The following is a 20094-nucleotide window of genomic DNA, read 5'->3' as shown; positions in this document are numbered from 1 at the left end:
GCCTTTCCCTGCAGGTCCCCTTCCCAGTGCTCTTCCCAGTTCTATCCCAAATTCTATGAAGAAGGCCCATCAGCGAGCCTCCCAGAGGGCTTTTGAGGATGCCCTGTGAGGCAAGTCTCAGGCCAGGCCAGCAGCCACTGAACTCATGTTCCCCCAGATCCTGGGGTGTCCACAATCACTGACTTCTGAAGGCCCCATCCCAAGACTTTCCACCCTTCCCTCTTGTAAACACAGAAGAATCTGATGACCCAGCCTTTGCAAAACAAGCATTTGTGTTTATTAACCAAAAGGAGGGAAGTCAGAGCAGTGCAGACTCCTACCAGTCCCTTCTGTAGTCTACCCACCTAGGCCCAGGCTGCCAAGGCCACTCTTCCCTGCCCCACCCCAGGGTGAGTTCCCAGGTAACCAAGGCCCATGGGCTGAAGAAGAGGAAGTCAGCAAAGGACAGAGGCCAAGGAAGGAAGAAAGAAACAGAGCTGCTGGGTAGACAGTTCTGGTGAGATCCCTTGGCCCTCCACTCTCAGTGGGGGGTGGGGGGTGGGGGTTAAGTGCCCCAAATCCAAACCCACAAGCAGGGGACATTCATGTCAAAACCCGACATGTGAGGGCCAGGCAGTGGTCCAAGGTCAAGAGCCAGCTCTCTCCAAGTCAGTCCTTGCCAGATGGTGCTCTGAGCCTTTGCCTCCACAGCAAGTTCACACAAGGCAGCAGCCTTGGGTCTGCTCCAAGCCAGGGAATGGATGCAGGAGAAGTCAAGAGGCCAACAGCCTAAGATCCCGACTCCAGTGGACACCTAGCATTCAGCTGCTGGAGTCTCTCGCGCCTGCCGCAACCCATACAGCCATTTGATTACGCGGGCGTTGCGCTCTATCACTGACACGCCATAGGGGACACGCTCCCGAGCCCGCTCCTCGACGGTGACAGAGCTGCGGCGGGAGCAGCCCCCCTCGGAGCTGGCTGGCCCAGCACTGGGCCCCGCCAGCGACACGATGTCTGAGCTGGCCCGAGCTAGGTGGGCCACACCCAATCCCCGCGCCTCCTCCGGGTCCAGGCCACAGAAGTTAAAGAATCGCTCCAGGTCAGCTGCTGCCCGTGAGAAGCGCTCACTCAGGTCCGACTTGGAGCGTTGCAAACCTGGGGGCCGGACTGGGCTAGAGGCAGCGGCAGGGCCTGGCGATGGGCAGGGCTGGATAGGTGATGCCGGCAGGGGCAGGACATCCACTCGTCGGACTGCAGCAATACTCGGTGGTGGGCGTGGAGGTGTGGCCAGGGGAGGCTGCCTGGCCCCCTCAGCCCGTCCAGGGGTACGGCTGGCCTCGGCAGGGGACACAGGACTATCACACAAGTTGATGAGGCTGCTAAGGATGTCCAAGTCCAGCTGGGGCCGGCAGCCGGGACCAGGCAGGGCTCGGCGGCTAGGTGTGAGCACGGTGCGGCGAGTTCCAGGGCTGAAGAGGGGCTGTTTGCACAGCAAGGGCTGCACAGGCTCCTGACGAGTGTTGGCCACATGCAGGCTCTTGACGTACTTGGCCTTGTCGGCCTCCAGGCGCTCAACAGCACTAGGTTTCCGGGCTCCACCGTCCGCTGGCCGCCGGAGCAGGTAGCCAGGAACCTTGGTCCGTAGGCGGATAGGTAGAGCAGGGGTGTCCCGGGCTCCCGGAGTCAGCGTGTCCACAGGCATGGCTGTTACATTCCCCGAGGGCTTCTGTCTGAGGAGACTGGAGAAATAAGAAGACAGAAATCCAAGCAGAAAGCTGGCAGCTGGACTCCACAACGGCTGCAGGGGTGGAAAGAAAGCGACAGAGCCCACTCAGACAAAGGCTCAGCAAAGACCAAGAGACCGAAGACTCCCTCCCTATTAAAAGGTAAAAGCCACGCCTCTGATTCACAGGGAGCCAATCAGCAGGCCGAAAGCCAGGCCTGTGGCCCCACCCACTCCCCCTCCTTCGAGGAGGGCCCGGCCCAGCTGAAGCAGAAAGAAAAAAGGTACCACAGACAGACACGGGCTGCCTGGGCATAAAGGATGGGGATGGCATATTTTAAAGGAAGCAAAGTTGGCTCCAGGCTGAGTGCTGGACATCAGCCAGCTCAACCTCAGTGGGTCCTCTTCTCAATTCCATTTTGCAGTTGGGGAAACTGAAGCCCAGGGAGGCAAGCTTGAGGAAGCTAACTCAACAAGTTGGTGGCTGTCCCTTGCCTCCCTTGTCCCTCTGCCGCGCAGGGGTCTTGGGGTTGAGTGGCCAAGGAAAAGGGCTCCAACCCCACACCCCACCTGGAATGCCCACAGGAAGCCTGGAACCACCTCCACCCCACACTCACCTAGGCAGGAAGCTGCCCTGTGCCATCCACCCGCCTGGACATGCCAGGCCCCAGGCACAGCAGCACAGCTTGCGGAGGAGGAGCGCAGAAAGTCCCTACCCCACCCCTGCCCCAGTGGAGTCCAGACACCCATTAGCTTCCAGTATGAAATTCCAATGCCAGGCCCACGGTGATCCATGGATGCTGTCAGGTGGAAACATCAGCCCTGAGCTATGCGGCCCCAGGAGAAGCTGGAAATGCCCAAGATCACAGCCCTGCTCAGGAGTATCCAGCCAACTCTGCATCTGTCAACAGCAGTAGTATGGACACCCACAGGCAGGAGGGCCTACATCTGGAGGCACATGATCACCTAATCTTCAGGGCCAGTACCCTGGCCATCAGGCCACCCCTGTCCCTTTTTCCAAGGAAGAAGGGCTAGAGTCCCAAAGTGCTCCCCGAAGTCCCCTGGAGATGGGCCGGAAGAAAACCCATAGACCAAGTCCTGAACCTTTTCATGTATAAAATGGGGGAAAGGGACTCCATCAAGATGATCTTCAAGAGGACCTTCAGGCCATCTAAACCAATATTGTCTAATTCAATAGCCACTAGCCACATATGGCTACTCAGCCTTAACTTTAAATTTATAGTAAATATAATTCAGTTCCTGAATCACATTGGCCACATTTTAAGTGCTCAATAGTCATATGTGGCCAGTGGTCACTCTACTAGACAGCACAGATTGGAGCATTTCCATCTGCAGCAAAAAGCTATACTGGACAGCCCCACCTCGACATCCAGAATACCATGAGGGAAGAGTCTGGACTGGGGAGGGAAGAGAGGAATCTGTCTTCTAGACATCTGACATCATCCTCTCCTGTAATCTCAAAACAAGTCTGTGACACAGGTCTCCGTCATCCCATTTTCACAGATGGAGAAACTGAGACTCAAAGAAGTTTCCAGAGCCAGTAAATAAGACACAAAGTCATATGAAGCCTAAAAAGAGTAGTTTTACTCATTATTATTCACATTCTCCTAAAACAGCTTGGGGGGAGGGCGGCAAGGGAGGGTCTGTTTTGTTCCCCTATCTCAGTTTCAAGATATTGCTCTTTACGCATAACCAACAGTCAATGGATTTTTACTAAGATAAAATACCTGTGAGGGCCAAATATAAGTAGGGAGACCAGGGATAAATTAGAGAGGGGACACACCCACCCTACTGTAGGCATATAGTCCAAGATGGTAGGTATAGAATGTTCTAGGAAGCTGGGAATCCAGAGTGCATGGAAACTGTAGATTGTTATTCTATTTGATAATATTAAAAACTGCACAGACAGGGCAAACAAAATGCCTGCAAACATATCTGAGCCCCTCCCCTCCCGCCCCAGTTTGAGACCTCTGCAACCAAGTTGACAACAGAAACTTGAGGGCTGTTGGCCCAGAGCCAGAGCTGCTCCAGAGGTAGAAGGGATGAAGTAGGTGGGAGAAGAAGGCTGCCCCACTCAGGACCAACCCCCAAGGAGACCTCAGGAGGGAAGGGTCACAAGAAAGGTAGCCATGCCAAGCCCTGTCAAGATAGGTAGGCTCTGCCCCACCCCCCGGCCGCCACCTCCCAAACCAGTCCAACCCGTTGGTGGCATGAGTTCCCTCCCGGGCATCATAGGGGAAACAGAGGGAGGAAGGAGGTCAAATGGGCAGGGCTAGGGCATAAGTTCTGCGACCCCCACCAGGCTCGGGCTTCCAACGCCTCCAGCGGACCAGGCGCCCCAGAGGCTCTTCTGGCCGTACCAGGGCAGATTCTAGGAGCCAAGCTTGGCTATGGGGCCGCTGGCCAGCCCGCACAGAACTCGCCCACTCGCCCGCTGTGCGCCTTTCGCAAGCCGCTGCACCTCTTCCAGACTTGGGGTTTCCTTATCCGTGAAATGCTGTTAAAAATAGACCTTCCTCATCCTCCAGGTCACCGTGAGGATGGAGAGACAAAAAACAAGTCGAGCACTTTCGTTCACTGCATGAACTGGGCTCCTTGTTTCTATTACGGAATTGGACCCAACTCCTGAGACCGCTCCTCTCGCAGGGGTCTCTAAGCCTTTTCCAGAAGGGTCTGTCTGAACCTAAGCCGCGGACAAAGGTTAATCCGTGAACAAGACTCATTCCACAGGCGGGTGAAGCCCAAACTGCTGCGGCTCCTCCGAGTTGAAGCCAGGGTCCCGGTCCCCAGGTGGGGCTCGTGCCTTTTCTGAGGCCTCCTCATCACCCAACGCCCCACCCACGGATTTCAAACACCCACAAACGACCCCACATACGCCGGCCCCAGGCCCTTCTCCTTGGCATCCTCGGGCACGTAGCCTCACCACGCTCCCTCCCCAGCGGTTTCCCGGGCATTAGCCTCAGGAGGCCGCGGTGGGGGGCCGCGGGGGTCGGAGTGGGTAGGGTCGTAGGGGAGCCCGGAGTCTAGCTTCTGCCCTTGCCCTCCTTAGCCGAGGGCAATCTTGGGGACTCCTAGCGGCGGAGGAGGCCCAGAGCCCGGCGGCACGCTGTGTGACTCCAGTCTGCTAGCCGCCCCTCTCCGAGCTCGGGTAGTCCCGGCTCTAAAATGAGGGAGCAGACGGCATGATTCCTACAGCCTCGTCCAGGCCTGAAGGTGAGTTTCGGCCCGGTCCCCGCCTACCCGAGGAGGAGGGAGAGGTGCCCAGGCAGCCCCGACCCCGGCCGGGCGCCCAGGCCCCGGTCCGCACATACCTGGCTGCGTCCTGGCCGCCGCTCTGCGCTCTCCAGCCCGGCCCACCTGAGCTCAGGTAACACAACGTTTGCGCAACTTCCGGCGGCCGGCCCCCGGCAAGTGAACCCGCCGGTCCAGGAATTACTCGAAAAGGGACAAGGAAAACCAGGCAGCGGATCGGAACCGAGCCCAGGCTTGCAGTCCGCCAACTCGGCGCCGGGACTTGGTCTCAGACGCCCTGCCTACCCCAGGAAGCCCTTCCGCGAGCGGGGCCCGCCCATCCCCAGCTGCCCTGGCCCACATGTGCGACCCAGTTAGGGTAAGGGCTCCCATCTTGCAGATGGAAAAACTGAGTCCCCCTTGTCACTGCCACAGTGATCGCCAGTTAATATATTAACTTCTCCTGGTGTTAATTAACCCATTTTAATCTTCCCAACAACCCCTATGAAGGGAGCTCTATTATTATCCCCATTTTACTAATGGAAAACTGAGGCTGGGACAGGCTGAGTCAGTTGCCAAAGTCGCCCTGCAGAGTCCAACTTGGGCTCTTTCTCCTCAGACCAAACCTTAATTAACACCACCCCCCTTTCTGGCTGTGTGTCCCTGAGTGGGTTGCTGAACCTCTCTGGTCTTCCATTCTGTCTAAAGGAGAGTTCCAGCTTCCAGGCCAGGTCAGTGTGAGTTCTTAGAGCTTGAGAGTGCCTACTGAAGCTTTGAGCAAGCTGTAAACATTAGTAATTGACAGTAATAATAGCAATAATAATAACTAGAATTTCAGATTGCAAGACACGGTCCTTGTTTAAATCTCTATACTACCCTGAGAGGGAGAAGCTATTTGATCCCCATTTTACAGATGAAGAGACAGTAGTAGCCCTGCCAGAAGGAACCCCTGGGAGGGAAGTGACCGTCTCTTCTGCCACCAAGCTCTATTACATCACTTAAGGTGGCACATTCGATGAAGCCAGTTTTCACTGGGAGCCTGCGGTCCAAAGAAGGAAGTGAGCACTGGCCTCAGACATGAGCCCCCAAGGAAGTGAAAGAGGACCCAGTTCCATGTCTGTGCCTGGTGGGGGCTGCACCAGCATTGGGGTGGCGGGCACAAGGGGACAGGAACTGATTCAAGGAACAACTCTCTTCCACCTGGGAGTGAATCAGCTCTGAGACCTCTTCTAGCCCCTGGGTCCTGATTTTAGGAGGATAAGGGAGGTGACAAGACCATCATTGTCCACAGCAGACTGCTGGGGCCCTTCCTAACCCTCAACAAAGGCAACAGTGGGGAAGGAAGCTGTGCTCTGTTAGGCTCCAACAGCAGTAAAAGCAAGGCAATGATGACAAGTTTTATAAAACAGGTAAGAACTTCTCCAAGTGCTTTCTTTGTACCTGGCATTTGTTCTCTTTCTAGGTATTAACTCATTTATTAATCCTCACACGTACACTGTAAGGTAGGTACTACTATTATGACCATTTTATAGTTGAGAAAACCAAGGCATGGAGAGTGAGGCCACATGTCTGAGGTCACATGGCTAATAAATGGCAGAGCCAGAACCTGAACCCAGGCCTGGGTCTGGGGGGCAGGGGTGAGGAGACAGTCCCTAGTCTCCTGCTAGTCTTTGGCCACTCACCAGGGGACTCCTAGGGACTCTCTAGCCTCCCTCTCTGGGCCCCAGAGAGAGAATTCAACTTGGCTATGGTTCTGGACCTGTTTCCTCAGCTGTGAGGGCAGAAATGGCAATGTTTTCCCAACAGAAATCAGATGTCATCACAGCTCTGCTTAAATCACCCCAGCCCCAGCCCCTGAGACTCCCTATCACCTGAGAACAAAATCCAAACTCTCCACTTGGCCCTCCTCTCAGTCCTCCTCCTCTCCAGCCTTCCCTGCTCCAGCCTCTGAGTCCTCCCTGCTGTTCCTGAGCACACCAAGGTTTCTCCTGCCTCAGGGCCTTTGCATCATCCTTTCTCTGCCTGGAACCTTCCATTTTCACTTCCTCAGAGAGGTTTCCCTGACCACCCTGGGGCTCCTGCCAACTCTCTCCTGCCAGTTAGTTCCCTTCCAAGCATTCATCGCACCCTGTCATTTTAGACATTTCACTACCACCTGAAAGTCCCTTGAACAGTATGGAGATCAGACCAATCAATCTTAAGGGAAATCAACCCTGAATACTCATGGGAGGGACTGGTGCTGAAGTTGAAGCTCCAGTATTTTGGTCATCTGATGCAAACAGCCAACTCACTGGAAAAGTCCCTGGTGCTGGGAAAGACTGAAGGCAGAAGAAGAAGGTGTCAGAGGATGAGATGGCTGGATGGTATCATCAATGCAATGGATATGAACTTGGGCAAACTTTGGGTGATGATGAGGGACAGAGAGGCCTGGTGTGCTGCAGTCCGTGGGGTCACAAAGAGTTGGACACTCCTGGGCAACTGAACATCAACAACAACCACCTGTTTCCTGTCTCTCCCGTGGGCTAAGAACTCCATCCTCCAGGGACAAAGCACAAAAGGGGACAACACAGACCAAGTGGCCAGGCCACCTGAAAGACCAAGGCCCCTCAGCACCGAGCCTCCTCCCAACCCCCTACTCTGCCCAGGCCTTCCTCCACCAGTCCCACTCCTGCTCCAGCCTCCAGGAGCCCCTACTCAAGCTGGGCTCCAAACACTTCTAACTGAATCCTATTTTCCCTCCTAAGATGCCACATCCAAGTCTCTGCACACACTGCGTCCTTTGCTGGCAGTGCCCTTTTCTACTCCCTCTCCCTGGACACCCCTGTAGCCTGGATTCTAGGACTAGCCTGACTGAGTTCAAACCTCAACTCCACCAGTGATCAGCTATAAAACTTGGATAAGATACTTAACTTCTCCATGCCTTGGTTTCCCCAACTGTAAAACAGGATGCCTAATAGTGCCTCCTTCCCAGCATGAGGCCCGTGCTTGACAAATGCCACCAAAATGTGAGCTGTGATAACTCTTCAACCAAATAGATGCTCCAGTGCCCAGCTCCCCTGTGAGGCCTTCATCAGCCCAGACAGAATGTTGACCACTTCTCTCAGAGGTTACAAATCTAAGAATGCAGTCACTTGAATAGATATTTCTCCAAAGAAGGTACACAAGTGGCCAGTAAGCACAAGAAAAGATGCTCAGCATCGCTTATGATTAGGGAAATGCAAACCAAAACCAGAATGAGATACCATACCACACCCATAAGATCGCCATTATCAGTCAAACAAAAACAGAAAATAATAAATGTGGATGGAGAATGAGGCGAAATTAGAAACTTTGTGCACTGTTGGGTTATAAAATGGTACAGCCACTATGGAAAGAGTATGGCAGTTAAGCAAAAATTTTTAATAGACTTACTATGGAATCCAGCAAACCTACTTCAGGTATATGACCAAAAGAACTAAAGGCAGGGACTTGAACAGATACTTGTACATCGGTGTTTCAGTTCAGTTCAGTTGCTCAGTTGTGTCTGACTCTTTGCGACCCCATGAATTGCAGCACGCCAGGCCTCCTTGTCCATCACCAACTCCCGGAGTTCACTCAGACTCATGTCCATCGAGTAGGTGATGCCATCCAGCCATCTCATCCTCTATCGTCCCCTTCTCCTCCTGCCCCCAATCCCTCCCAGCATCAGAGTCTTTTCCAATGAGGCAACTCTTCGCATGAAGTGGCCAAAGTACTGGAGTTTCAGCTTTAGCATCATTCCTTCCAAAGAAATCCCAGGGCTGATCTCCTTCAGAATGGACTGGTTGGATCTCCTTGCAGTCCAAGGGACTCTCAAGAGTCTTTTCCAACACCACAGTTCAAAAGCATCAATACTTCGGTGCTCAACCTTTTTCACAGTCCAACTCTCACATCCATATATGACCACAAGAAAAACCATAGCCTTGACTAGATGGATCTTTGTTGGCAAAGTAATGTCTCTGATTTTGAATATGCTATCTAGGTTGGTCATAACTTTCCTTCCAAGGAGTAAGCGTCTTTTACTTTCATGGCTGCAGTCACCATCTGCAGTGATTTTGGAGCCCAAAAAAATAAAGTCTGACACTGTTTCCACTGTTTCCCCATCTATTTCCCATGAAGTGATGGGACCGGATGCCATGATCTTCGTTTTCTGAATGTTGAGCTTTAAGCCAATTTTTTCACTCTCCACTTTCACTTTCATCAAGAGGCATTTCAGTTGCTCTTCACTTTCTGCCATAAGGGTGGTGTCATCTGCATATCTGAGGTTATTAATATTTCTCCTGGCAATCTTGATTCCAGCTTGTATTTCTTCCAGTCCAGCGTTTCTCATGATGTACTCTGCATATAAATTAAATAAGTAGGGTGACAATATACAGCCCTGATGTACTCCTTTTCCTATTTGGAACCAGTCTGTTGTTCCATGTCCAGTTCTAACTGTTGCTTCCTGACCTGCATATAGATTTCTCAAGAGGCAGGTCAGGTGGTCTGGTATTCGCATCTCTTTCAGAATTTTCCACAGTTTATTGTGATCCACACAGTCAAAGGCCTTGGCATAGTCAATAAAGCATAAATAGATGTTTTTCTGGAACTCTCTGGCTTTTTCCATGATCCAGTGGATGTTGGCAATTTGATCTCTGGTTCCTCTGCCTTTTCTAAAACCAGCTTCAACATCTGGAAGTTCACGGTTCACGTATTGCTGAAGCCTGGCTTGGAGAATTTTGAGCATTACTTTACTAGCGTGTGAGATGAGTGCAATTGTGCAGTAGTTTGAGGATTCTTTGGCATTGCCTTTCTTTGGGATTGGAATGAAAACTGATCTTTTCCAGTCCTGTGGCCACTGCTGAGTTTTCCAAATTTGCTGGCATATTGAGTGCAGCACTTTCACAGCATCATCTTTCAGGATTTGAAAGAGCTCAACTGGAATTCCATCACCTCCACTAGCTTTGTTCGTAGTGATGCTTTCTAAGGCCCACTTGACTTCACAGTCCAGGATGTCTGGCTATAGGTCAGTGATCACACCATCATGATTATCTGGGTCATGAAGATCTTTTTTGTACAGTTCTTCTGTGTATTCTTGCCACCTCTTCTTAATATCTTCTGCTTCTGTTAGGTCCATACCATTTCTGTCCTTTATCAAGCCCATCTTTGCATGAAATGTTCCTTTGGTATCTCTGATTTTCTTGAAGAGATCTCTAGTCTTTCCCATTCTGTTGTTTTCCTCTATTTCTTTGCATTAATCGCTGCAGAAGGCTTTCTTATCTCTGCTTGCTATTCTTTGGAACTCTGCATTCAGATGCTTATATCTTTCCTTTTCTCCTTTGCTTTTGGCTTCTCTTCTTTTCACAGCTATTTGTAAGGCCTCCCCAGACAGCCATTTTGCTTTTTTGCATTTCTTTTCCATGGGGATGGTCTTGATCCCTGTCTTCTGTACAATGTCACAAACCTCAGTCCATAGTTCATCAGGCACTCTATCAGATCTAGTCCCTTAAATCTATTTCTCACTTCCACTGTATAATCATAAGGGATTTGATTTAGGTCATTCCTGAATGGTCTAGTGGTTTTCCCTACTTTCTTCAATTTAAGTCTGAATTTGGTAATAAGGAGTTCATGATCTGAGCCACAGTCAGCTCCTGGTCTTGTCTTTGTTGACTGTATAGAGCTTCTCCATTTAGCATCTTATAGCAGCATTATTCACAATAGCCAAAAGGTGGAAACAACCGAAGTGTCCCCTGACAGATAAATACTCAAAATGTGGGGTATATACACATAATGGAATGTCATTTAGCCTTAAAAAGGAAGGAAATTCTGACACATGCTATACAATACGGATGAATCTTGAAGTCATTATGCTAAGTGAAATAAGCCAGTCACAAAAGAACAAATACTGCCTGATTCCACTTATATGAGGTTCCTCAAGTAATCGGATTCATAGAGGCAGAAAGAAGAACGGTGACTGCTAGGGGCGGGAGAGAGAAGGGAACGAGGAGTTACTATTCACTGGGTATGGCGTTTCCATTAGCAATGGTTGCACAACACTGTAATGAACGTAATGCAACTAGACTGTATACTTAAAAATGATTCAAATGGTAAACTGCATTTTATTAATACACACATTAAAAAAGAATAAGAAGGTTTAGAGTCTGAAGCCAGACTCCTGGGATTCCAATCCCAGCTCTAGGTGCTAGTTATTAAACATCTCTTGTGCTCAGTTTCCCTTCGTAAGGAGGATATAACAGCAGTAACGACCTTACATCATAGAGACAGAATTGAAGGAGTTCACACTTGTAAATTACTTAGCACACAGTAAGGGATCAAGAGGTGTCAGAGATGTCTATTCTTTGCTGAGGGGGCAGGAGGTGTGGTTTCTGATGTTTATCATTTTTATGACATTGTGCACTTCCACCTCACCCCTCCCTTCCACCTGCTTCTCCTTTTCTTTAGCAGAAGTCCAACCCAGACTTGGGTGGAGACAGAGAGGCCCTCTCCTGCCCCAGCGGGAGCCAGGAAGGCTCCAGGCAGCAGAGACTGCCAGGCAGCAGGACAGCCCAGCTCCATTTCAGCACAGCTGCCAGGGCCAGGGACACCCAGCTGGGCATCCTCCGGGCCCACGCCAGGCCCCACACTATTCCTGGAGTTTTTCCAGACGTTCGTGCCCTGGCCTGCCTGCAGTCAGCCTTGCCCAGGGCAACCTTGCACAAACCTCAGGAAGGAAAAGGTAAACAGGCTGCAGAAGCGGTGTGGGTGCAGTTGCCTAAGGCAGCAATCTCCCGTTTGGCCCACCAACCTCACACCTCCACCAACTCAGTCCTCTGGGCCTCAGGTCTGCACTTGAGGTTGCCAAATGAGGACAAAGGGACTTGCAGTGCAGACTAAGAGAGATACTGCACGAAAAGCCTTAGGAAGGGCCTGGCACACAGGATGCGGAAGGTGGAGTTGGGACAGACCCACAACCAAGCCCACTTCCTGTCCCGGACTGCCCTCTGCCTGAGCCGAAGCTCACCATCATGGCTTCTTTTCTCGGCTCAGAGATGTCAAGAACCTTGTCCAAAGTCACAAGAAAGTTAATGACAGATCATAGACAGGGCAGTGGTCTCATGATTAGATAAATAATCTATAATACCTATATATTTTTTTCAACCAGGTGATACATGTGCACGGCTTAAAATTCATAAGCTATAAAGGAAATTAAAAAAAGAAAAACACCTCCCTCCACTCCTATCCCCAGCCACCCAGTTCCCCTCCCTGCAAGAATCATTATGATCAGATAGTTATATGTCCTTCCAGGGAGATTTCAGGCACATACAAGCAACAATGGACATATATTCTTTCTATTTTTTTTACATATAGCAACATGTTCTGTGCGTTGTTTTCATCTTACTCTTTCACTGAATAATATATGTTGTTCTTAATATATGTTATTAGCATGTTATTAATTATAGTGTTATTAATAAACTTAATAATATATGCTGTACTACATAAAGAGCCCATCAGTCCCAACCGATGGCCACTGAGCATGTGTCTAGTCTCTATTAAAAACCACACTGTGGCCTCACTGCACCTATATCATTCTGCCCAGAAGTGGGACAGCTAGGTCAGGGGGATGCATGTGTAATTGTGACAGAGATGAGGGACTGTGATCCATGGAGTTGATCTCCCACCAGCAGAACACACAATAAATGATCAATAAATGTTAGCATTAGTCATTTTGATTCCTAGGGTTTTGGGCACCCCTCAGTTTCACACTGGAGGCGATTACCTCATTTACCTCATTTACCTCACCCTCGCCCCTCCCTGCATCACATTCCAGTCCGGGAAGATAATAAACTCGCTAATAAGTGAAATTATAGGACATTGGATGGGCTAAATGCTACTGAGAAAAACAAAATAGACAAGGCAGAACATATAACATGAGTAAATATTTGTTGAAAGAATGAAGACTTGTTTTCTTTCTGAATTTCCAGAGCTCTTCTCCCTTTAAAGCCAGGAGACTGGTTTGGAGGAGAGAGGATAAATAATTCCCCTTGAAGAGATTCTAGACTCCCAGATGCTACAATTCTGAGTGTCTAGGATTCTAAGATGGAAGCCAGACAGATCGGGAACCAGCCCCAGAGTTGCCAAGTCTGACCATGTGGTTTGGGGCAAAGGGGCTTAACTTCTTAAAACTTCAGTTTGCCCACCTACAAAAGGAAACCAATAGCAACCAGCAGGTGGGGAGGGGGTTCCCCAGGAGGCAAGGCCTGGTGTAGGTCAGATGCTCTACCAGGAGGAGTCCTGGGCCCAGGACTAACTCCAGTGTCTCTGGTGACTAGTGTCTTTGGTTGAGGGCTGTGCCTACCCTTTTGCCCAACCCAGAGTAGATTCCCAAGAGTCCTACAGCAATTCCAGGGCCAAAGCATCTGCTGCCCACCTGGCACCTAGCTCGGAAATGTCAGTCCTGCCTGAACCACCCGTATCTTCTCTCTGAGAGGAAGAGCTATGCAATTCAGAGCCCTGCAAGCAGAAGGATCTCAAGTGAGCCCTAAGTCCACCCCTGGCTTTCTGGAGAAATGAAGACAGTTGGTGGGGAGAAGACCCCAGGCCGATGCTGGGGAGAGGCAGCCTGGAGCGGATCTGAAAGATCCGAATCAGATTCTCTGCCAGACTTCGTCTTTCTGAGCCTCAGCGTTCTCATCTGTGAAATGGGGTACCCTCACGTCTCCGCAGGTAGGACTCGGAGAGAACATGCACTGCAGGGGTGAATACAGCCCCCCCTTAGACCCAGGTTCGCGCCCCGGACCACCCGTGCCCTCACAAGGAGCCTCACCTAGGCGAGTCCCGCTCCTCCAGTGCGGGTCTTGAGGAGGCTGACAGCTCGGACCCAGGCAGGCGGGGAACTGCCGCACCCAACACGGCTCGGGAGGCCCAAGCCCCACGTGAGGACCCGCGGGGGCCTCTTCCGAGCTGTGCTCCGCACCCGAGATAAGCCGGGGAACCTGACTGTCCCAAGGACCCAGGCAGAGCGAAGGTCTGGGGGCACAGAGGGGAAGTGAAAGTCCCGGGGCACAGGGAGAAGGGGAAATGAGCGCATCGCTTCACCCCCCTCCCCGACACCAGAATGGTTTGCCCCGGACATCCTGATTGGTTTCTCGCTTCCGTTCGAACTCCGCGCCGCCCGCGTTGCCAGGCAACGGCTTAGCTTCGGCCTGGCGTGGGAGCGCCAGGTCTTCGCAGTTCCTTACCGCCCCTCACCTTCCCGGTGGTCTCAGGTTCTTTGGGCAGCCTCTTTAGCTCAAGCGGCTAGTTCTTTCTCTTGTTCACCCAGGACTTAGCTGATTCCTAGTCCTGACATCAGCTGACAGGTTATGTGAACCAGTGCAAGCCGGTTTCCCTCTCTGTTCCCCTAACTGAGCAAGTTAGTGTGAAGATGGGCATGCCCAGCAGTCCCGAAATTTACTAAGGATATGACCAAAGGTGTGAGTGAAAATTAATATAGCCCTGCGTTATTTATCATGGCAAAATAATGAAAATAACAAGTGCTCAGTGAAAGGAGATTGGCTATATAAATCCATCCTGCGGAAGAACTGAATTTAATGAGTTTTTTTAATACATACCAGGAGCTTTGCATGACAAAACTCTCATCACTGCTCATGGCATAACCCTCTGATAAGTACCTTTAAATGTCCTCACTTTTTTATGAGGAATATTATACAGTCATTAAAAATGATGTGATTAAAATATATTTAGCACTAAGAAAGATTGAATTTTTCAGAAGTATGTTTCAAAGCACTATATACAACATAAATATGCATTAAATATGTAATGGTAATATCACATGTACTATATTTATGTATTAGACTTCCCAGGTGGCTCTAGTGTTAAAGAATCTGCCTGCCAATGCAGGAGACACATGTTTGATCCCTGGGTCAGGAAGATCTCCTGGGGAAGGAGAAAGAATACTCCAGTATTCTTGCCTGAAAAATTCCATGGGCAGAGGAGCCTGAAGGGCTATAGTTCATGGTACTGCAAAGAGTCAGACAGGACTGAGCACAATGCACATATTTCAGTTCAGTTCAGTTGCTCAGTTGTGTCTGACTCTGCGACCCCATGAACTGCAGCACGCCAGACCTCCCTGTCTATCACCAACTCCCAGAGTCCACCCAAACCCATGTCCATTGAGTCAGTGATGCCATCCAATCATCTCATCCTCTGTCATCCCATTCTCCTCCTGCCCTCAATCTTTCCCAATGTCTTTTCAAATGAGTCAGCTCTTCGCATCAGGTGGCCAAAATTTTGGAGTTTCAGCTTCAACATCAGTCCTTCCAATGAACACCCAGGACTGATTTCCCTTAGGATGAACTGGTTGGATCTCCCTGCAGTCCAATGGACTCTCAAGAGTCTTCTCCAACACCACAATTCAAAAGCATCAATTCTTCTACACTCAGCTTTCTTTATAGTCCAACTCTCACATCCATATATGACTACTGGAAAAACCATAGCCTTGACTAGACGCACATATTTATGTATAAACATTTATAATAACAGAAGTTAATTTCTTCTTTCTGCTTCTTTCTTCCTTCTTTTTCTCCTTGACTGGTTTAACTGTTGGAAATTTGGAAACTTAAAATAAGTTACCAAATTGCCAACAGTTAAACCAGTCAGGGGGAAAAACAAAGACACATTTTTAAAAAGAGAATTAGAAAAATCAACTCTAACAGCCCTTCCAGATGAGAGAGTGAACTACTGTTTGGGTCTAGGACATTGCTCACTTTGGAGTCAGCCTCTTTCTATCCCAGATGGTGTTTTTCATTCTTTGATTGGATTATCAGTGATCGAGCACTACTGTGTACATACCTTGGAGAGGTGGGGGAGGAGAACTAATAGTATACCAATAGCTACCAATGATTGCACATTCTGGCATATGCACCAACCAGAAATATCAGAAAAGATACTGTCATAAACAGGGAGTCTATGACGATCAGCTAAATAACAGGCCTGGCACTAACTGTGCCCTCTGCTAGATTGTGCTCAAACATACACACATTTTCTCATTTGACTTCATTACTGTCTGAGGAGATTCTACTAATATTCCTATTTTATATTAGAAAACTAAGGTTTGTCTGGATCCAGCAGGAGTCCTCCGAACCATTCTGTTACATTCCCATGTGACTGCAGTTTGACAGTGGCAGTGAGGAGAGGCAAGGAGGGTCTCTGATCATGAAAGACACAGAGAAAACAGTAGGAGCAGGTCCAGACTTTGTACTTCCTGAGGCTTAAACAATTTAAGAAGTGTTAGGGAGTGTTGTTTCGGAGAAGGCAATGGCACCCCACTCCAGTACTCTTGCCTGGAAAATCCCACGGACGGAGGAGCCTGGAAGGCTGCAGTCCATGGGGTTGCTGAGGGTCGGACACGATTGAGCGACTTCACTTTCACTTTTCACTTTCATGCATTGGAGAAGGGAATGGCAACCCACTCCAGTGTTCTTGCCTGGAGAACCCCAGGGATGGGAGAGCCTGGTGGGCTGCCGTCTATGGGGTCGCACAGAGTCGGACACGACTAAAGCGACTTAGCAGCAGCAGCAGGGAATGTTGTTTAAGAAAAGGACTACAAAATTACAAATCAAGTAATACAGAGATGATTTAGTTAGAAAGATAAAAGAAACCTTAGCAAATTTCAATTTATACAGAGATTACAAAGTTCAGAAAAATAACATTCTTTTTGTGAATTACCTGTTCGACATATTTCCATACTTTCCACAAACAAGCTTCTGTATACTACATTTCCATGTATACACACATTTCAAACCTCTCCTCCTCACACTGTAGGACCCTCCATGCCTTCACTTTCATGTCACAGTACCAGGTGAGTCACCTCAGTGTGCCAGGTAGGGATATTCCTGGAAGACTTTCCTTTACTAGAGCAGCTGGAAATCACTGAAGTCAGCTGAAGTCAGGACTAGGAATCAGCTGGGTCCCCGGTGAGCAAGAGAAAAAAAAGTGACTGGAAACAACATAAATAAAACCACTAAACCCGAACTAAATGTCAAGGTCCTCTTAGCCAGATTCCCAAAATGCTCACACTCACTCCAACTTCATCTGACAAAAGGGGAAGTTGGAACAGAAGGAGATGGTGGTTTTAACAGAATGAGGTTAAATTACCTCACTTTGGAAAATTTTACACAAGCTTATGACCATGGGAACACATTGCTAGAGTGCTTCCCAGACCTCACCTTCCCTGTCATTAAAATGGGAATGACAACAATGGTGTCATGGTTGAATTCTTCTCTGAAATGTGTAGTTTCAATCACATGTTGGGAGATATTTGAGATGCCCGGATAAAGGCCCTGCTGACTCTTGCATCTTCAAAGCTGCCTCTGACTGCATGCCCTGGAGCTTCAAACAAGCAGCACAAAAACCCTGAGCCTCATTCCCAGATTAAGAAAGTGAGGAAAACAGAGGCAGAAGGAACTTCCCTGGGATTCCAAGTTAGGCCACACAAAGAGAGATTATTTGGACATGCTCAGATTCCAGGACTCTGAGCATCTTCATGTGTCAACAGCATACTGGGGATGACCTCTATTTTCTAGGGTTTGTTAAGCACCTGACGCCAGTTCAGAGTGATTGAAAACACCCTAGTTCTCCCTCTTCCCCACTGTGTGGGGCAGGAGGACCTGTAAGAATAAGAAGATGGCCAAGCTGTCCTTAGTGTGCCCAGATCAGAGGGAGCCGGAGGATCCTTGTGCCCCTTGTGTGCTTATCTTGACCCAGCACGTGTGCGAGAATAACATCTCACCCTGTACCCACGCCTGTGGCTGTGCCTCCCCCAGCAGTCTGACCTTGGCAGCATTTTCTTTACTCAGCTCAAAACCAAGATGAAGTCAGCCTCAGATGGCAGTTCCCAATCTCCTGTGCACCCTAGGGCTTATTTTGTTCTGTTTTATTCCATTCAAAGGGTGTTCTCACTGTACACATTTGCTTGCCTCTGAACTTCTCTGGAAGGACTCACCAGAAAAAGGTCCCAGTGGTGGCTACTGGGCTGACTGAGGAACAGGGGGAAGAGAAAAGCTTTTCAGAAAATATTTTTTAAACCTTATAAATGTGCGTGCGTGCTAAGTCGCTTCAGTCATGTCTGACTCTTTGCAACCCTATGGCCTGTAGCCTCTCAGGCTCTTCTGTCCATGGAATTCTCCAGGCAAGAATACTGGAGTGGGTGGCCATGCCCTCCTCCAGGGGATCTTCCCAACCCAGGGATAGAACCCGCATCTCCTGCATTGGCGGGTATGTTCTTTACCACTAACACCACCTGGGAAGCCCACCTTATAAATGTATTACCTACTAAAAAGTAAATAACATTTCTAAGGATACTCTATGAGAGAACAAAATAAGGTAGTGACTGAAAACTCAGCCCAAATATGTCCCTCCAAACATGATGGCTGAGAGGGTCAACTGAGATCGCTGAGATATTCTTTCTGGAGGGCAACAGAGTCATTTTTCTCAAAAATTTTTGAGAAATTTTGAGCTGTCTCATTGGTTCTATACTCTATTTCTAAACTGCTTCTAAAAAGAAACTGACTCTAACCAAAGAGATTCAGAAAGATTTAACAATAGGAATATTTCTAAATATTGTTTCTAAAAAGAAATTGACTCTAACCAAATAATTAAAGAGATTCAGAAACATTTAACAACAAGAATATTTACTATAGCATTGCTATTAATGCCCTCCACCACCAAAAAAAAACCTAATTTCCTGGCCACAGGACAATTCATGGTGAATGCGGCTGGAACAAATACCACACAGCCATTAAAAATGGTGCTTTTGAAGAATAAGCAATAGGAAAGATAGAAAAAATATCTTTGGAAAGATTTTTTTTTAAATACTGTCTCTCAATTCACTTATTTGTTCCAGAAATGTCTTTGAGCACCTTTTTCTAAATCTCCGTTTCCTCACGTGTAAGATGGGTGTTAACCATGCCTACCTCCCAGGCTTGCAAGAGGTACAGCACCCTGAGTACCCTCCACACTCTGTGGCTACTATTTCTGCTACTGCTCTTAAGAGGTTGTTTGATAGTACCAGCTCATGAGGCAGCATGGCCCAGGCATCACTCCCTGCCCAAACCCTCCAAGGGCTCCCCCAACAAGCTCTGAATGGCCTTGTTGGCCTCTGGTGGCCATTGGAGGCTGATCCCTGTCAACCCCATCTCCTACCACCTTCCCCCTCAGCCCACCTTGCTCCAGCCACCGGCTCCTCTTGCTTCTTAAATACACTAAGTACCCTTCCTGCCTCAGGGCCTTTGCACATGCTGTTCCCACTGCCTGGGCCTCTCTCCCCCCAGACACAGCTGTCCTCTCACCCCCTCCCTCACTTCCTTCCAGGCTCTGCTCAAATGTCATCCTCCCAGGGAACCCCCCCCCCCCACCCCACCCATTATTTACATTTCTCTTCATAATTCTCCAACCTCCTGATATTCGGTTTGTTCCTGTGTCTGGATCTCCTCCACCGACTGAGCTCCCAGAAGGCAGGGTCCACACTTCTTTGCTCACTTTTCCTGGAATTAGAGGTTGGCAATGCACTGAACTATGAGAAAGGCTTTGAGAAGGCCTGGAACAGAAACTCCTCTTTCTCTTTGCTTACTCCACTGTTTCCCAAACATTCTCAACCCTGGAGCCCTGTGTCCTCAAAACACTTCCTAAACAGCCTGTAGGAACAGTGAAAACACCATCTACAGAGGGTGGGTCTCCAGGATGTGACCAGGGGCCTTTCCTCCTCTGCCAGTGCCCCTCCTAAATTACAGACTTTCTCCCCCAGCACCAGACTTGCCAGACCCAGGAACTGTCCTCGATTTCCAGTCCCCTCAGCACATGCCTCTCACACCCCCTCCATGCCTCTAGGGGCCAGGTTCCACCTGCCAAAAACTCAGGTTCAGCTTCTGATGAGCATATTCCAAGACACACCCCGCTGGCTCAGCCAGGTCTCTGGTCCCTTTCTGTTGTGTCCAGGAGTGAGGGATGGGCGCAGAGTCTTGTTTTCAACCTCTCGCCCCAGCAAGGGCTGAGAGTAAAGCCAACATCTGCATAGAGACAGGAAACCCAGGACCCCCTGCTCTGACACTAAGGTGACCCTTCCCCCGGGACAGTCTCCTGACCTT

At 49.4% G+C, this 20094-nt stretch overlaps 1 protein-coding gene across 5 annotated transcripts; it reads right to left on the bottom strand.

The window, feature by feature from the left end:
* Positions 1-254: 254 nt before the first annotated feature.
* FAM110A (family with sequence similarity 110 member A) lies at positions 255-19577 on the bottom strand. 5 transcript variants are annotated; one of them, XM_027558923.1, is made up of 2 exons: positions 19382-19577; positions 255-1777 (listed from the first exon to the last, which is right to left on the bottom strand). In XM_027558923.1, exons 1-2 carry the CDS (start codon positions 19391-19393, stop codon positions 794-796), a joined length of 996 nt encoding a protein of 331 aa, XP_027414724.1. In that variant the 5' UTR covers positions 19394-19577; the 3' UTR covers positions 255-793. The 5 variants fall into 5 exon arrangements, with proteins under 5 accessions (XP_027414724.1, XP_027414725.1, XP_027414727.1 ...); XM_027558924.1 differs by lacking the exon at positions 19382-19577 and adding an exon at positions 13776-14063; XM_027558926.1 differs by lacking the exon at positions 19382-19577 and adding an exon at positions 13776-14032 and having other exon boundaries at positions 255-1718.
* Between the last annotated feature and the right edge of the window lie 517 nt (positions 19578-20094).

The sequence above is a fragment of the Bos indicus x Bos taurus genome, chromosome 13, assembly GCF_003369695.1.
Source record: "Bos indicus x Bos taurus breed Angus x Brahman F1 hybrid chromosome 13, Bos_hybrid_MaternalHap_v2.0, whole genome shotgun sequence".
In the NCBI taxonomy this organism is placed as follows: domain Eukaryota; kingdom Metazoa; phylum Chordata; class Mammalia; order Artiodactyla; family Bovidae; genus Bos; species Bos indicus x Bos taurus.
Note: the sequence above shows the minus strand (reverse complement) of the source record. Positions and strands in the feature narration are given on the sequence as shown.